Source organism: Thunnus maccoyii, chromosome 5 (genome assembly GCF_910596095.1).
Source record: "Thunnus maccoyii chromosome 5, fThuMac1.1, whole genome shotgun sequence".
Taxonomy (NCBI): domain Eukaryota; kingdom Metazoa; phylum Chordata; class Actinopteri; order Scombriformes; family Scombridae; genus Thunnus; species Thunnus maccoyii.
Genome location: NC_056537.1, coordinates 6107393 through 6126816, shown reverse-complemented (window position 1 = coordinate 6126816; position 19424 = coordinate 6107393). Strand labels below are relative to the sequence as shown.

At 40.0% G+C, this 19424-nt stretch overlaps 1 protein-coding gene across 1 annotated transcript; it reads left to right on the top strand.

The window, feature by feature from the left end:
- Positions 1-728: 728 nt before the first annotated feature.
- On the top strand, positions 729-17062 carry tes (testis derived transcript (3 LIM domains)). The gene is made up of 7 exons (XM_042412645.1): positions 729-949; positions 7268-7353; positions 9036-9498; positions 10399-11046; positions 13764-13979; positions 14112-14270; positions 15298-17062. Exons 1-7 carry the CDS (start codon positions 734-736, stop codon positions 15487-15489), a joined length of 1980 nt encoding a protein of 659 aa, XP_042268579.1. The 5' UTR covers positions 729-733; the 3' UTR covers positions 15490-17062.
- Positions 17063-19424: the final 2362 nt, after the last annotated feature.

Sequence of the window (19424 nt, the reverse complement as noted above, 5' to 3'; positions counted from 1 at the left end):
ATTGGAACTAGAGCTCAAAGAAGCCATACAAAACACCAGACATTAACTACAGTCTGTATTATGGTGGTGGTGATCAAATGAAGTTCATTTTTTAATAAGCTGCTGTGTACCCTGTCATTGTAGTTATTTTTATCATATTTTCTGCAGCGATCAGTCGAATAATCAGTCGATAGACAGAAAACTAATTAGCAACTGTTTTGATAATTGAATAATTGTTTCAGTCATTTCAGTTTGTTATTTAGTTTTGAGTAAGTGAGTGAGTGAGTCAGGCTGTTTGTGTTGTTATGGCCCAAAACTGTGGAACACCCTCCTCTTTGATCTCAGAACAGAGAACTTAGTATTTTTTTAAAATAAATTAAAGACCTATCTTTTAATTTGGGGTAACTTTAGTGGTATCATTGTTAATGTTTTATTGTATTGTGATCAAACTTTTGTTTGTTTTTGTGTTTGTTTTATTTTGTGTTTTTTTTCCTTCTCACTTTATTGTTTATTGCTGTGATAAAACTTTTTTACTTATTGTTATTATTTATTTTCATTAGATCTTGTTTGTAAAGCACTTTGGTTTGCATCTTTGCATGAAATATGCTATGAAATTATAAGTAGTAGTAGTAGTAGTAGTAGTAGTAGTAGTAGTAGTAGTAGTAGTAGTAGCAGCAGTCTCCGTATGACCGTAATACCAGCGAACAAGGGTTTTATTTTGTAAGCACTGGCCGGAAGCAGCGTTCTTCATGTTATGTTGCTTGACATTTCTACGGAGCACGACCACAGGATAGAAAGCGGAGAGAGAGCCGGGTCGTTATATTTCTCTGGTCCCCTTTCCTGTCAGTTTTTGTTCCTGGCAGCCTTTTTCAGTGAAGGCCCTGTCCCCTGGCTCTGTTCGCTTCGTCTGGACCGACTGAACTCTGCGCTGACAGAAACAAACATGGAGATAGAGAAGGAAGTGAAGAAGGTAAGGCTCCCCCGCAGTGTGTAACGTTACTCGGCGTCTCTTACTGACCGGGGAACGCCCTGAAAGGTGTGCCGAGGACCGGGCAGGTGGCCAGAAAAGTTACCAGACTGATTTTTATCACTTGTTTATTGGGCATTTCATTTCAAATATGTCGTACTGGTAAAGTTTTTGCGTTTTCATTGATAAAAACTTGAATTAAATGATACGAAAATGTTAAAATTTGCTAACTTCAAGACTTAAAGAAGCACTTCTCAGCTGTGGTTTACTATAAAAAACCTCGTATCCTGACCTGCCCTCTTAGTAAGCTTTCTTCCTCTTGAGAAGATGCTCCCATCGATAAGATCTCGACGCCATACTGCGTTTAAAATGCTTTCAATGTGGAGATACTTTTCCTATTTACAAAACTTACATGTTCTATAAAGTATTAACAATTATTTAGCAAATGATTTGAAGCCATTGCGAAATTCGTCATTGATACATAGAAACAGTTCTATTTTTTTTTCCAGTAATATGCTCTTTATCGCCAACAACTAAAATAAGTACAATAAATACAATTTAAAAATGCAATCCAGTTGTAAAAGTTATAATTTACCAAACAGTAAGCGCTGTTGTTTGAATTATAAATATGCCGAATTGTAGAGCCAGTCTCAATACTTCTTATAACATATGAATTCATCTTTATCTTCTTTATGTATGTCAGGTTATATACAAGAAGACATTACATTTAGAGAGTTTTTAATGTCATCTCTCCATGCAAAAGGGGGAAGGCAAAGTTATGATGCTGCTGTGAGACTTTTAAAATGTGAAACTAGTCTATTTTTGAGGGAGGGGTTTTTTTTTTCTGACTCAGGCTGGAATTTTGTCTAATAGGCATTCATTCATTTCAGAGACGGCTGCTGGGCACCAGCTGCATTCATCGAATTTCTCTCATACATTCTTTCAGCTTTGTCTACTTAGGATCCATGAATAATCCCAGTATATCCAATGCTGTTTCAAATCTGCTTTTTAAAGTAACAATCTTGAAGATCTCTGTTTTTGTTCTCTTTGGTGGTACCTATGGTGATAAGCTGTGATTACAGGTGTGATTTTTGGACCTCACTTCCCAGAGATCCAAACAGTGTCGCCTGTGTGATGTCAGGGATTGGAAAAAACAGTAGGCCACTTCACACACAAGTCCAAGTAGGTTATCTGAGGACTCGCAGTATGTACATGACACACCCACTTTACTACACGTCACCCCCCTCCCTGATGCTGTTACCATAACAGCGTGCTACATAACACATCCCCCCCCAACCCCTAACCCTAACTATCTCACTGCTCATGTCTAAATCTGACCAAGTGGGCGTGTCGTGTAGTAAAGTGGGTGTGTCGTGTAGATACTGTGAGTCTGCTGATAGACCTACTTGCACACAAGTGAGTTGAAGAGTGAGTCTGTTGCTTTAGCCCCGCCTACCCTCTCTGGTGGACCAACCACTGCTGAGTGATGGAACTTGATGTGCACTGCTTGTGATTTTTGCGGGAATGTCACCACAGACACCCAGTTCGTAGTGCTGCAAATGCAAGGGCTTTCATCAGTGGGCCATAGACTCAGTCGCCATTGTGTTACTTCATTCAGCATTAAATAGTGACATAACAGACATTTGAACATCTTTGAGATTATTACTTTAAAGCTCTCTGTTAAGTTTTTGTACTGAAATCAACTGACTGAGGTCAACCGTAAGACCATTTACATTATGCCAGTCAAGTGTGCTTCTATTTTAACATGGTAGGTTAGGAAATAACAGTGTTGCAGTTGTTGAATTCTTTCAACATTTCATCTAGAAATATGTGCTTACATAATTTACATCTCAATCCGCAATCTGTGATCAGTAGCTGAAGAATATGTACAGTAAATTAAAATGAAACTGCAAATTATCAGTTAAAAATGTCTTCACATCCTATGGCCTGGGGTTCATTTACTAGGGTCAGTTTTTCTGCAGATGCAACACCACATTTTATCTGTTTCGTCTTAGTTTGGCTGAGCCGTCCTCCTCAGATCTTTGCGTCTATGTTTAGATAGCTGGCAGCAGTGGAATGGCAGTACAGGTTGCTCCAGGGGTAAAAATCGTTAGCGTGATGTAATGTGTGTAGCAGTAAAAACGCAGCATCAATCACTCAGTGTGCTGCGGCTTTTTTTCAACGTGACTTTGGCTTCAGTCACCTGCACAGGCAACTGTTAGGCTAAAATAAAATTGAAATGTAGTCCATGTACACCGAAGATCAGGATGTCTACAGGATAAGTCACAAGCATATGATGCTTGTGTGGCATGAAACTAATTTGCGGCTTGTTGTCCACATTGTGTGCTATTTCAGGACTCACCAGCAGTTGTCATAAGGTTGTATTTTATTCTAATTAGCAGTTACATTTTGGATGAAGTATGACGGGATAGCTGGTCGTCTGCCAAAGTGAAGGAACTCCCCCGCCTCTAACAGAGCCAAATGTATTACAGTACATGAGTCTTGTGGCATTTTTTCCTTTTCTGTTTTCTGGTTACTGGTTAGTGGGTGCAAGTCAGCAAAAGCAACTCCATTAAAGCACAAATAACACATTTGATACTGTACATACAGTAAGCTGGTGCTGGAAAGTGGGTCTGGATGAGCAGCTGGACGACCCAGACAGACTAAGTCTGACATCTGCTCTAAATCCCTGGAGGAGATCAATCTGCAGCAGCTGCAGGGTTTCTGTCTGCTGGAGGCTGCAGGTCACAGTCAGAGAGAGGCTGCTGTAATTACTGTCAAACTGTAATTACTGCCCCCGTTTAAGAAAAGCAACTTGTGTACATAGGTAATTTTATGCTCAATTAAGCTCACGCAGTCTTTGAAAAAGACAGCTGATGTGATAGTATGTGACTATGAGCACGCTGCTTTCAGGCTGGGAAATCATCATTACTGCAATTTAGTTAAACTGAAGTTGTATCTGGTGATCTTTCTCCCAGGCTTTGACCTCATTTGGAGTCATTTTCCCTCTCTAAACACCTAAATGGTTGTTGAAGTTGCCATAGGCAGGAATTTTGTGGAAAAAATTGCAACACAGTTGAGTGACCTCATCCCCCTCAGATCTCTCTGTTTGTTCAAATACATTGGAGACTTCTGTGTTACGGACTGGAAAGCAGTCAGGCCAGCAAAAACATGGGATAAATGAAATATCAAAACTCTCTCCAAAACCACAGCGAGGAGCCTGAAATAAAATGATATTTTTAATGCTATTGGAGATATGAATACCCCCCCCATATATATATATATATATATATATATATATATAACAGCTGCCTCAATGTGAAGCAGGAAAGTATTGAGCATTTAGCATTTTGTTGCGCTACATTAGACATAAAATAGACATAAAATACTACAGATGTGCTGTAGATGTAAGACAACACAAACCAGAATTTAAAAAGTTTTAAAGAATGTTTTGCGTCTTCTTATCGATGTTAAAAGAAATAAGATGTTGCGGTTTGACTGCTTGAAATGAAAATGGCTCCACAGCCAGTGACTGCCGCCATCATAGCTGCTGTTGGCCTGCAGCCCCAAAGACCTTTTTTCAACTGACTGACAAAATGACTCATCGTGGATGTGACTCATAAGACGTGAAGTGTATACTTTGTGTCTGAAAAGCCTTGTTGCAGAGCGTTATCACCAGAATGAATTACCCAGCAGGCTTAGTCATCATACAGAGTCACTGATCGACATCAACTGCTAATGCAGTTTGTGAAACTCTGTTCCAAGGAAAGACACTGAGTGACTTCACTGTACCCAAGACAAATATTTACACATCCGTAAGCGGCGATTGCTTATCTTGGCTCCCATTAAATCCCAACACTTACTTTTGCATTTTTGAGTACAGTATTCAACAGATGATTTCATCCAGAGATCTAAAAAGAAGAGTCACTGAAATTCTTAAATTATAAACTTTGTACAAGTATCTAGTTCACTTCAACCTGAGAGGAGATGCAACTAAATGTTCCCGTCCAAGGAATAAGGGTTGAGTTTTGAATCTCAATACTTTCTTGGTACCAACAGAATATCAACAACTATCAAAGACCAAAAGTTATTGTAATCCTGTTTACTGATCAGATCAGATTGCTCCTGATTTAAATTTAGCCAATATTTGATTGTACTTAATTTAGATAAAGTTATTACACAGCTGCTCGTGTTAAGACAACATTAAGTTTTGCTTTGCTATTAGTGCTCAAGAACTTAAACCAGCTGAATAGATTCTAGATAGATCAGACTCACCCGATGACATTTTTGAGATGTGCATATGCTGCTGGGATTATTTGTTATTTCTACTCTTGGAAAGTTTCAAATCATAGCCAACCCTACCTAGAATGATAGCGAAGGAGCGTTATAGTGAATTTCCAGGGGAAAACGGGGAACGAGGAAAAAGTAGGAATGTTTGGTCTGGACTGAATAACATCATATTTCAACTGCTCAGCTGCTCCAATCTTTTATAAACACCATCAAATTGAATTAAAGAAAGTATGCTGTTAAACGGCTCCCACACTTGGTAGCATACGCTGAGGCGAAGTATGTTTATTTATATGACACACTTTACAAAATGCATTAAACATGAAATGAGACACTGATTTAAAACATTAAGACCTAAAGGGAAAGGATAAATACAATGACTTTATGAAGAAATTAAGAAAACTAAAAAATAAATTGGTAGTTCAGTATGTACAGCAAGTACAAGTGGACAATGATGAGGGTTTAAGGTTCAGGGTCTGAGGAGGACATACGTTGTGGATTTATCCTGAATTTCCTGAGTCTAGGTCAGTTTAACAGTCTGTCATTTTATAAATAAAATAAAGGAAGCTAGATATCTACTCCTACGGTTTTATTTATGTTGCTTGCGGAAGTGAAAGCAGTGCCTGTGCAACTTGAGATGTACTGATATGTGTTGTTTGTCACAAACCATTACTCTAAACTTCATTATCTCAACCTCTCCCAGGGGATAAAAATCTCACTTCTTTGGGAAATGCAATTGTAGATAAAATAATTATATCTAGTCTCTTCTGTTAAACCCAAGAGTCACTGTCTGCATTCTTCAGAAGTGAGTGTCTTTTGGGTCAAAACATCTCAGACAACAGGGGTGCCTGCTGGCATCCCACAAGGCTTTCAGCATCATTGAATAGTTGACCATATATGGTCATAAACGACGGTAATGGCTTAAGGCTTAAGGTGGTCGGAGCTTTGTTTGACACTGAAGCCAGGAAAAAGGATGCCGATATTAAGGAAAGAAGAGCAGCGCAGACATACTTGGCAGGAAAACCAGAGAGGATATAATCCCCGATGGCAGTTAAGTGAAGTGGTTTAGATGTTTACTGTGGAAGAGAAATGAAATAGTTTTCAAGGCAAGGAGAAGACTAATTCTGCTTGGATAACAAATCATCTGAATCACATTAGAGGGTTTGTTGTGACGTTAAATATACATTTTCCCAAACTAGAGCTGGATCATTATAGGGCTGCAACTAACTGTTATTTTCATTATCAGTTGATCAGTCCATTATTTTCTGGATTAAATGAGTAGTCGTTAGGTCTAAAAATGGTGAAAAATGTTGAGCACTGTTTCCCAAAACCTAAGATGACGTCCTCAAATGTCTTTTTTTTGTCCTGACTAACAATCCACAACTCAAAGATATTCAGTTTAATATCATAGAAGACTAAAGAAACCAGAAAATATTAACCTTTGAGTATCTGGAATCAGAAAATGTTGGCACTTTTTCTTCCAAAATGACTTAAAACCATTTATCCATTATCAAAATAGTTGCTGATTCATTCTCTGTCAAACAATTAACTGACTAATCTTTGCAGCTCTGCATCATTATATTATATTGTGCATTATATGAAGTGTGAAATTATCATCTTGTCCTGTCTAGGCTAGATGAATTCATTCACTTCATGTGTTGGCGCCAGTCTTGTACCGTCCAGATCTCATCACATTTACTTCTGAAGCAGTTTCAGTCTAGAGTAATTATTTCACATGTTGAGCATCATTATTATCAAAGAGTCTGGGCTGCTCCCCTAACTCCTAGAGAATTCCCAGTCTGATGCTGGTCTCTAGTGCACAACACCAGAACAGCATGTTACAGTTCCTCCAAGAACAAATAAATCTTAAATTTTGGAATTTCATTTGCAGTTTTCCGTATCATCATATTTTATACTTCTGTCCCCAAATACTTGTACTGCCCTGACCTATAAAAGCTCAAGATTTCCTTTTCAAAGTAGGCAGAAACAAAACTGTGATAACACACTAATCTCCTTCATGTGTCTGGTTTACAGATGACCCTCGGGCACGAGTTTGGAGCCGGAGCGGCCTGTCTCAAATGCAAAGACAAGTGTGAAGGCTTCGAGCTGCATTTCTGGAGGTTTGTACAACTTCTGTTTTATGTGTTGAACCGACGGGAACGAGTTTGACAGTGTGAAGTCAGCTGCAATATATTGATTTCCTGTGTTACATGTGGGTAATTAAAAGGAAATGAACAGAAACCATGGTGACAGGAGTCTCTTGAGCAAAGGAATCCTCAGGTAGAACAGTGGTTTTATTAGGTGAGTTAGTACAGGCTTACAAACCAGGACAATCAGCAACAAAATCATGCACATCCTTCCTGCAATAATAAAAGAAAAACAAAAAAAGAAACGCCCATTCATTGGCCCAGACTGGCCCAATAACATCACTTGCCTCTTTGCTTAATCAAAAATACTCTGATAGCAGCAGGAGTCACCGTCCTAATGGGAACATGTTGTCCCCCGAGTACAGCTGCTCTTCATGTTTGTGTTTGAACCCAGAGTTCTACGTCATACCGGCTTATTGTTAACAAAAAATAATGGTGACGGTGGAAATGCGGCCAGTGTGAGTCTACCATAATGACTTTAGGTCTGATTAGCGCTGAGAGTGAGGATGGAGCCTAATTCAACAATATATCTGTAATTGGAGGCTGAGAGCTGCCCTCCTAGTCTCCCACAAGGACTCTATGTAGATGTTCTCATGACTTATACTGTGTTTAACAGGGCCTGACTTCACAGGGTTCCCTGTTTTGCTTTCCCAGTCTGTCACAATATGTGCTCTTACTTGGCACAGTGACTCTTGAAAATCACTTCCGTCCGGACTCTGACAATTATCCACACTTGTCTAGTTTTCCTGAAGACAGCACCGGGCGACGCGATGCACACCACAGCACCAGCACAAAGGCTCCCCGCGGTTCTCTGGTGGTGGTCAGCGGTTAAATGTGTCGCTTTCAATTCAGCCAGGAATGTTGTACTGTTAGAAACAGACAGCGGCCTTACTTATCATGCCAAGTCGGATCTGTAGGAATCTTGCTGTAGCTTGTTGGATATATGCATATGTGGGCCTTGCAGACATGCTGTATACTGTACATTCTGTACATACTCGTGTGTATTCCACCTAGTTTAAGGCTTTTCTTATGTCTAAAATTTTAAAATATGAATATATGACCTGATTATAACCCACAGTACCATTAATATCATCATTATGAACACCAAGGATTTTTCTTTTGAAGGATGAATCCCACATCAGTTACAAAATATCTGCTGCACAGAATAATAGTTGCTCTTTAGCGTTTTTGTTTTTTAAAAGTAAGTTACAAGCACTCGATGTATCCAAGTGGATTTATTCAACTGGGTTTAAACAGCGTGACACAGCAGAGACAAATGAAAGAGTGCTTTACCAATCCTGTTTGAAATATGTGAGCCTGGTCGTGCTGGAGCATGACTAGCCCTCATAAATGATGTCATAGTTACTCTGCAAATATGAAGCAAGTTTTGTTGAGACATGTGCACAGTGCAGAGATACTTGCACTATATATTTTCCCAAGGAACATACAGTAATTAACATGTAATGCAAAATTGGGAAAACAGAAACATTGTGTCTATTAAAGCACAAGACAGTGTCCATGTACAGCACACATGTGCACAATCACAGCATTTTCATTTTGATGTCATTTGAGATCTTTTCTCTCTCTCCAAACTACTAGAGAAACTCAAGTCCTAACTGTTTTCCCTCCTTTTCACCCCGTTCGCTCCTCTGCAGAAAAATCTGCCGAAACTGCAAATGTGGCCTGACGGAGCACAACGTGCAGATGAACTCGGAGGAGAACAAGAAGGTGGGAAAGCTGTTCGAGGACACCAAGTACACGGGGCTCATTGCTAAGCTGAAGACGGATGGCATACCAAACTACCAGGGCAACATGGTCACCATCACTCTGCCCAGCCCTGCCTCCTCCTACATTGTTCCTCCCAGTGCCTCCTCAACTGTGGTGCCTCCTTCTGCTGCAGCTGGTTCTGTACAGCATGCTGGAGCCTCTGCAGGAACAGCACCCGGCAACGCTCAGGCTCAGGCTCAGCCGGTACCCGCCAGCGTCACACCCGTCAAAACTAACAAGTTGCCGGTCGCTATCAGTGCCACACCAGCCAGTGTGGTGCCAGTATCCAAAGATGTGCCAATGAAGTCCGTCACCTACGAGTGGGCACCACCAGTAGCCAATAAATATCTGGTAAGAGTTCAACCTAGTGCCGAGACCATTAGTCGACCACCTGACCAAAACTGAGAAAATCAGACCATATGCTCAAAATGTCTTGAATATCTTTAGATATCAGAGACATCACTTTGGGCTCTGGGAACTTGTCATGTGTCAGTAAAATATTATTTCTGCCTCTGCATTAATTTACTGATAGTCTGTGCCTTCACTTTGTCCTATACGGCATAAAACAGCTCAACTACAGCATTCAAATTTGACTTTTTTAAGACACATCATGTGGGCGTGTGCTCCATTTAAAAGCTTTGTTATCAATTATTATTCGGCGTTTGTTTCGTTTTGCAGACAAAACACAATCTAGCATGTGTGGCCTTGGTGTGCTCTCTCTCTTTTCCTACTATAGTGAAAAATAGTTTGTCTTCACCTTTTTGTTATTTTAAAATAATAATTAAATGAAGCACAGAGACAAGTGTCTTTACTAAAATGTTTGCAGACGACAATGCAATTTTAACTGAATCTAATCTCAGTTGTTTAGTAGGTATATCACATCATACTGATGTCTTGGGTCTGGACATATCTGGGTAAATCCTTAAACTCTTAACATCAAAATAAAATGTCATTCTTGCAATTTAATCCTTAAAATATGGTTCCTTATGGACACAGAGCCACCTGTATGAGGGATAATATATAGACTTAATACCAGAACTCAAAAACTCCCTGTATCTGTTGTTTTGCACGTCTTTCTCACCACAAGCACTGTTTGAAGAGTTTTTTTTCCCAAGACAGTTCTCCCCTAATCTCTCTCTGATTGGTCCTTTCCTCTTCTCTGTACTCTTCTCATCCTTGTCCTTCACACAATCTGTGTTTATCCCATCTGAGCAAAACCGCTTCCTCTGATTTTTTCCTTCTGTCTTCCAGGCGGTGCGTTACATCGAGCTGCTCCCACCGGAGAAGAGACCGGTGGCGGGTTCAGAAGGAGCCGCTTACCGACGGCAGCAGATGGCTCGCCAGCTGCCCGAGCACGACCAGGACCCGTCCAAGTGCCATGAGCTGACCCCTGCTGAGGTCAAGCAAATGGAGCAGTACGTCCGCAAGTACAAGGACGAGGCCCTTGGGATCGGGGATGTCATGCTGCCTGAAGAGATGGCTCAAGTTCAGGCAGGAGGGCAGGGTGGAGCTGGTGGTGCAGCTGGTGCTGGAGCTGGAGGGGCTGATTCTGGGCCTGGGGGTAGGCCTGGGGTCGGTGGAGCTGGAGTTGGTGTTAATGCTGGAGCTGGTGCTGGAGCTGGAGGGCCTGGGTATAGACCAGGAGTTGGAGGTGCAGGGTTTGGAGCTGGTTCTGGGCCTGGGGCCGCAGGTCCTGGTGTTGGTCCCATGGGTGGAGCTGGAGCTGGAGCTGGAGCTGGAGCTGGAGCTGGAGCTGGAGGTGCTGGACCATTCTCCGGGCCTGGTACCGGAGCCTCTGCTGGCTTTGGACCAGCTGGAGGAGCCTTGGGTACTGCTGCCACTGCTGGAGCCATGGGCGTCCCAGGAACTTTGCAAGCTGGATTACCACAACAGTCCTTTGTAAGCAGTTTATATTTCTTATTTTATATTTATATTTCTTATTTATTTCTGTCTGTTTATGAATTAGTCTGTCTGTCATTTGTAAATACACCAAATTCCCAACGTCTCTTGAAACTATGCTCTGTTGGCACCCAGGCCTGGGCAGTGCGGTTGAAATCATCATCACAATATATAAGGATGTTTTTTGTGATATATATGAACTGTGTTTCACTGTTAAGCACTACACCATTACACCACACAATGATGTAATCAAACCATCATGATATGATTCCAGTGAAAGTCAGCAAACAATAATATTGAATCTTTGCCCACAATATTATTGTGAAAACACAATAAGATTATTTTTTGTCACATCTAATTGATAAACTAGTACTACTCAGTGGGGCAGTGAGCAGTTCCAGGTCTGTCCCAGGTCCCGCATCATCCAGTCTGCTGAAGTGTTAGAGTCCACCACACTGTGCTGGACTCTAAAAATAAAACCAATCATAATGAACCAATACAATAGTGCCTTAAATTGTAGGCTGTAGGCGATTTTTTACACTAACAGTGTATAAACAGAACTTAATCATTACTACTCGGCTATGGCAACAATCTGCACCAGTTTCTTAGTCATGTGACTGTTCTTGCACCAGACACTGAGATAATGACAGAGTATTGTTTGTGGATAGTACTTTCATGTGATGCACCAGGATAAGGCTGCTGGTTCTCAACTATTTTGGTTTGTGAGCCGTTAAAATGAAGCAGTGTCTACTTGCAGCCTCTAAACTTCAGATTTCTGTGATGACTCCTTGGGGCGATCCCGACCAGGCTGGGAAACACTGTTATAAATTGTTGTTTGAGTGAATCATGTAAGTGCTAGTAAGTTAAAGTCCATAGTTGTTAAAAAGAAATTCTTCTCACTGACCATTTAACAATAGAGACCAGAACCGAAGTATCAAAATTTAGGAGAGTTTCACAATGCAACACACAGGATGAGGTTACAAAGAAAAAAGGCTCCCAGAGTAGCGCCTACAACAGGGTTTTATACACCTTAAGTGAGTGTTACAGTTCTTTTCTTAATCTCTCAAAATACAGACTTATAGATAACATCATGCCTGTTTTCAGTTCTCCTATCCAGGAGCCATCTTGCCCAACTGACCCCCAGATGACATGTCTCACCCTTTTACCTACGAATACTGAACTTCCTTTAACCTCAGCTGATAAGTCTACTGATGTTGCAGAGCTGCAGGAACAATTTATCATGATCTAGATAAAACTCATACATAGTGCAATCATAATTTTTATAACAATAGTTTACATCAAATTAATATGCATGTGTTGTAGGGCTGCAACTAACTATTATTTACATAATCAGTCAATCTGTTGATTGATTGGGTCCACAACCCAAAGATCAAGAAACCAGAAAATATTCACATTTGAGACGCTTGAATCAGAGAATCTGCACATTTTATCTTAAAAAATGATTCAAAGCAATTAATTATATAATAGTTGGTGATTAATTTAATGACTTAGTTACAGTAATAAGGAAGATTAACCCTGGTTTAACATAATTAAACGTCGTTCTCAGACAGGACACTAGATGGAGCCATAAAACCAAATCTGACTAAGCTTCCTCCTTCAAAATGATGGATGTCGACTTAATTAGAAATCACAGTGAGTCATGAGTCGTAGTTGGAGTTCTTTCTGCTTTCTGTGGAGTCTTATGATTTATTCCCGCTTTTAGTTCTACTGTGTGACTCATGTATTCTGAAGGCCTTTGATACTGAATCAAGAAGTGTTTATGCAAGAGTAGAGGTGAGGTTGTGAGTCAACATCCCTGCTGCTAAAGTTCTCATTTTGTCCCGTTTTTTCTTGTATTTTTTCCCCAACTCTGCTGTCGTCTTTCTCTTCCGTTACAATCTCTGTGTCTTTTTCGTTATATTGTTCTCATCTTCCCTCCCTCTCTCACTCCATCCTCCCTCGTAACTCTTCACAGTATCCATGATGTCAAGAACATACTCTTCTCTCTTTGCACAGAGTGACTTCATGACTTTATATTTACTTATTTCTACTTTAATTTACCTCCAGATGTCATGTCATCCTAATCAACAACATCAGGGTCAGGTCACAGTGGCATATGTGGTTTAAAAAGGGGAATTCCACCCATTTTCAGTGGTAAAATATGTCTCTTCCATTGAGGAAGTAGTGTGATCGAAGGCAAAAAGTTCAAATGTTTCCTTTGTCAGATCAAACGAGGCCCTACTTGACTTTGAAATGGACTCAAAGAGAAGGATATAACCCTTTGTGCAAACCTTTTGAAAAATCCTGGAAGTACATAATCATTTTTTGTTCAAAAAAAAGGGTGTGTGTGTATTATTGTCTTGATAAGTGAATTCACTAATCTTTCAAGGCATTTGTCAAGCAAAAATGCACCATATTTCCTCGTTCCAGCTTCTCCAACAATGAGAATTTGCTGCCGTTCTCAGTTTTATTTATTGTAAATTGAATGTTTTGGGATTTTTAGCGGTTTGAAATGAATTAGATGTCACAACTGAGTAATTGGAAATGAAAATAACCTTACATTGTATCTCTATCACAATAAGAAACACAACCTGTAGATCAAAGAAAGCAGTACTCCATCACCTGTTAGAGTGACCTGCTGGTGATAGAACGATTCACAAATCAAATCCACCACCATATGAACGGTCTCTCCTCTTTTTTCTTTTTCTTTCTCCAAGTCGTGCCATCACTGCCAGCAGCCGATGCGTCTGGGTGAGCCGGCCGTGTACGCCGAGCGGGCCGGCTACGACAAGATGTGGCACCCGGCTTGCTTCGTGTGCTGCACCTGCACTGAACTGCTGGTGGACATGATCTACTTCTGGAAGAAAGGCAAGCTGTACTGCGGACGCCACTACGGAGACAGCGAGAAGCCGCGTTGTGGAGGATGTGACGAGGTGAGAAAATATATTATAATTTAAAGTATTTGGATATTATTAGTAGTTTTGCATCTTTGTGACAGTTTTTCTCTATAGTTGTGAGGTTGGTAGTACTATTCAATCTATATTCTGATGTCTGTCTGTCTACAGCTGATCTTCAGTAACGAGTACACTCAGGCTGAGGGCCAGAACTGGCATCTGAAGCACTTCTGCTGTTTTGAATGTGACTGCATCCTGGCTGGAGAGACGTACGTCATGGAGAATGAAAAACCTGTCTGCAAGCCCTGCTACATGAAGAATTACGCTGTGGTGAGAGAGACTTTGTTTCACTCAGTTTACATAAAATCTGTTTAGACTTCTCAATATAACAGCTGTCATCATGTCAGGTTTGAAAATGACAGCGACTCCTAGTGGTGATATTTTTAAAAAAGTTGCTGTTAGTCTGCTAGAAATATGTTTCTCATTATTAATCAGAGCATTATTGCATTGATCAGCAATTAATACAGAAGAGGTTTACTTTATGAGCAAAAAATATACTTGTTTTTGTCATATAATACCCTTTTCCTTATCAGTCTTCTATTTTTATTTTTTTAATTAAGATGATGAAATAGAGGCTGAAATTCTATAATAATAATAATAATAATAATGTATTTATAGTCCAAGTGTTACAGGCTGGATGTGTGTAATGGTGCCCCCCCCCCATGTTCCTGAACTGTCTCACGCAGGTTGAAACATAGTTTTCAGTATAAAATAGATATAAGAAAACAACTGTAAATGAATGCTGGCCACCCAAAGCCAAGAATGTGAAACACCCAGTGTGTGTTTGCATGATTTATCCGACATAATCCCCGGCAAAGCCACTGTTTTTATGTCTTTTTAACCTTCATACTTGCCCTCACTTCTGACTTGCGTCATCGTAAACGTGAAGAATTTCTCAGCTCCCTTGTTAGTGTTTGAAGGTCATCCCACTAACTGCTACCAATCATTTTGTTGAAATCAAGCCATCATTGAGCATTAATGTTTTTACATGTTTCAGATATTAGCTTCTATATTTCATTTTAAAATGGCTAAAATGTTTTTAGATTTTATCTTTTATCCCAAACTTAATTTACCACCAGAGCACGATTAAGAGTATGTGCTCGCTTATCTCATGTTAATACTTTCAGTGTCTGCAGTGGAGTTTGAGAGATTATTTTCTAAAGTAATCTACAGAAAACAATCAGAAAAATATAATAAAAGCTTGAATAACAATATGAAAACAAATCCAGAGATCTAAAACATCTCAGTTAAAAGACGATTATTTGACATGACATCATTATATCCTCTCTCTTCCCAGAAATGTGCAGCCTGCCAGAATGCGGTGGAGCCCGAGGCTCAGAGGGTTTCCTACGGTGAGCACAACTGGCACGCCGAGCCGGAGTGTTTCAAGTGCTCCGGCTGCTCCAAGTGCCTGATCGGCCAACGCTTCATGGCGGTGCAGGGCTTCCTTTTCTGCTCGGTGGATTGCAAGAAGAAAACCATGGCTTAGATGACCAATGCAAACCCCATCTATCTTCTCCACAACCACTTGTGAAACCAGGATGGGTTCAGCTAAAGCTAGAACCAGAGCAGGGAAAACAAACACTGGTGCAGCTGGGCGAGGGAAGAGATGTCCGATCGTGGTTGTGTTAAGCGTGCCTCTTTCCTCTAATATAGAGACGTACAGTAACAGTCAGTCTATTTGCATTTGGGTGCTCTGTCCTTTCTGGAGACTTCAGTATTGATACATCTGTCTCCACTTGGATGACACCCAAACTTCTATCATCTTCTGCCTTAAAATCAGTTGTCTTCTTTCAACAAGTACATTTTTTTCTGTTGCCTTACTTGCACTGTTTTTTCTTACTGATAAGATTATTTCAGAGGTGCTAATCCATTTTTTTAAAAACTTTAAACCTGTGTCTGTTTAATGGCATTAGCGCTGTTTAACGCACCACCTTTTTACTGCTTCCTTCATCCAACAAACTACTGATATTCACTCTCCTCTATGCAGCAATATGATGAGCAATATTAGCAAGGTTTGGGGGTTAATTTGTTTTTCCATTGCACTGTATTCAAGATGAAATTTCAATCTAATAATAATAAAGAAAAACCTTTCATCTAAATGAAATTATTATGTAGCAGACAAGTTTACTTCCTGAATTTAAGAGAGAATTGGAAGTAATTTGTCCAAACTCTGATAGCAGTACTATGTAAATGGCTAAAAGTAGCCACCTACTGTAGTTGTTGTATTGGATAGCATCATCCCATGAGATATAGTAGTATTTTCATTGTATTTTAAGGGACCAAAAACAATGTGAAAACCTTACAGTGTACACCACCAGGTAGTGGTTTATGAGGCACATCTGTACAAGCTAATGCAGTCCAATTCAACAGCCCTGCAATAAAGCAGTGGTGTTTTTGGGCTGCATTATTGACAGGTGTCTTAAATTATGTCTCCCTCATGTATGTAACGGCAAGGGACAAAGTAGACAAAGATTGCATTATTGCAGGGTTGTTGTATTGGATGGGATTAGCTTGTACCTAATGAACTGGTAACCATTTGTAATGCAGTTCAATCCAATACAACAACATCTTTCTGATGCGGCTTTAACATGATCTGTATGTATCTATTGTGTTAGATGGCATTTACAAGTGTTTCTGTTATTTTTTATTCTTTTTTCAGTTCCCATTAGCTTCCATAAAGTGTTTTCCTAGTCTTCCTGGGGTCCAAATGATGTGAAATGAAATAATAGTAACAATAAAATTATGAATGAAAGAAAGAATCTGAACAAATCAAACACAGACAACTTAAAACATTTGTCCTCCCTCTGTAATTACTCTTGGCAATAATAGGCAAAGAAGTTAACACATTGAATTATGTTTTCATGCAAGTTCAATTAAACGTCCACAGGCCCCCAGATGGATATAAACACTGTTAAGCATCAGAATAATGACACCGTACCCAAAAACTTAATGAATTCAAGAGATACACTGTAAATTGTTACTGTTTTCTGTCACTTTTTTTTTTTTTTACTTTTGTGCCATTTACTATCCTTTCCATGCAATAAACTGCACTTTAAATATTTTTTCCAATATTTTTTCCAATATTTTGACCAATAGAAACACGCAGCTAACAGCTAATTAAAGCTCCTACACAACCATGTTCAACCTACAGACATGTTTTCACTTATTTTGGCTGATTAGACCTCCTCTCATGACTGTGCATGCTTGATTGGCATTTCCCTCATTCACCTGTTAGTTTTGTTGCACCTTTTGCTGCAGCAGAACCTACTTACTGATCTTGTGGATAAAACTGGGGCTGTGATGCAGCCAGTGAGGGAGCTGTTAGGCTGCACAGCCGATGACATGCTCCACAGCAATCATCATGCAGAAAGTCATGGAAAGAGGTGACCCCCCCCCCCCCCATCCTTTATATACATTTTTCACAATAGACATTTTGACTTGTCATAGCGGGGGAAAAAGCACAGGTGTAACTAATAACGTTACTATGCTGTTCCATTAAATGTCCCAGTAAGCCATCCCAGTGAGCCAGTATGCAAAACACCAGGACACTGGAAGAGGCTCACTTAAATGGAATGCAGCCATCACCGATGTTATTAATTACACCTGTACTTCTGCCACTATGACATGTCACATGTCTAATGTGGAAAAGTAGGGTGACCTCATGCAGTTCCCATCAGAGCGTGAGGAGAAGCCAAACAGTATAACTGAAAACACTTGTGTGGATGTGCAGAGGCTTTGCTAAAGCTAATTAAGATATCAGCAGTGTCATAATTCCATAATATACATTAACATGTACTGCATATTAACAATGTACATAAAGTGTTTTATACTTACAGGAAATGATGCAATATGTGCACATTGCAGTTATGAAATGCCATCGTCAATTAAATTTCAAAAAGAAAAAGCAAGAGGCACTTTAATCACCATCCACAATTAGTTTTTTATGTTTTGCACCTGCTTGCTTGTACATTAACAGCAAACCAACAGCAACATCATACTATAATGCATACTGACTTCTTTTAATATACCGAAATTAGCCACTTTCTCACATTTATCAGCTACATAATCAAATTTAAGCTTAGCAATAAGACACAGCTCTGATAGTTTTCACACCACTAAAGTGAAACTTGTGTGTGACTCCTAATTCTTACCTTTACACAGACACAAACACACCTCCTTCCATGTCCAAAAATTGTTTTATCTTTAATTATCCGTACCGCTAACTTTGGCTCCCATAAGACCCATATTGCTCTCTGACACATCAGCTGTCTATGTTCAGATGGGAACTCTGTCGCAGGTCGGCCATGATGGAAAAACCACCTCTGAGGGTCTCGTGTTTTCATTCACTCTGTGGAAACTGTTCACAATTCAAGGAAGCTCCATCTCTAAGGAGCCCCATTGTCTTAAATGGCAGTCAGCCCAAAGCCGCGCTGCTATTTCCCTTCTTTCACCCACAGCTATACCAGATCTGATGTGACCGAATCACCTGGCTAACTCCAATCACCCAGTCATAACCTTGTGTCCCTTCTCTAATTTACTTGTGTCAGAAATTCTTTTCTTTTCCAGTTCTGTGACAGGAAGTCGGGGCTTTAATGGCTTGAAACCTTGCACTGTTGATCTATGAATCAAAGCTTCTCTTTTCCAAAGACATAATGCAGATATCCTGTACATGCAAATATCTTACCAAAGAAAAGAGATGAAAGAGTTGAAAACATTGAAAGCAGAGGAGAGAGTGGTGGAGTCTTATTCTTGTAACATTGTGTGCCAGTTTGAATTTGAATGTAATTTGTTTCATATTTGAATTTGCATTGTGCTGGAGTTTAACACAGGAATTTGCAATGTGATTCATTTATCACTGGCATTTGCATGGTGTTAAAGTTTACTTGACTCCATTACACATAACCACCTTCAGTACTCGGTGTGTGGAAGCTGTTTTACTCTCCAGTTCTATGTTTGCTTGTGTAGAAATGGGGCTGAGATGCTGAAGTGTTGATTTGCTTGTTAGTCACCTGACGCCTCACTCATGTTTCTGGATGATCCTGATATGAAGCAAATCTTTGACGGGCCATGTTCCATGTATCCTCGTCTGAGTACTAGAGTGCATTGGACAATCACAGGACAGTCAGTGTGGTCTACCGTCCAGATATGGTGTAAAAAAAAAAAAAAACACCCACCTGGCACTTTTAGTCCAGTTTATGTATTTGTAGGGTATCTCAAAAGCAACTTACAAATCTCAGTGAAATTCAGAAAACAAAAAGCCATGGGCCAACGAGGAATTGATTAGTGATAAGCAGGATCACCACATGATAATGAGATAACATGTGAAGGGACCTTTTTAAAAGCTTTATTTTTAACTGTCTGCGCCAGATCTCGTCCCTGTTCGTTCATCAAATTGTTTGTTTTTGGTGCAGCGAGCAAAAC

Bases quoted from the DNA above. Each gene is read 5' to 3' on its own strand.
- tes (XM_042412645.1), top strand. From the start codon at position 734: ATGTTGCTTGACATTTCTACGGAGCACGACCACAGGATAGAAAGCGGA. The intron at 950-7,267 runs GTAAGGCTCCCC...TCTGGTTTACAG, and splicing joins TAGAGAAGGAAGTGAAGAAG to ATGACCCTCGGGCACGAGTT. The intron at 9,499-10,398 runs GTAAGAGTTCAA...TCTGTCTTCCAG, and splicing joins CAGTAGCCAATAAATATCTG to GCGGTGCGTTACATCGAGCT.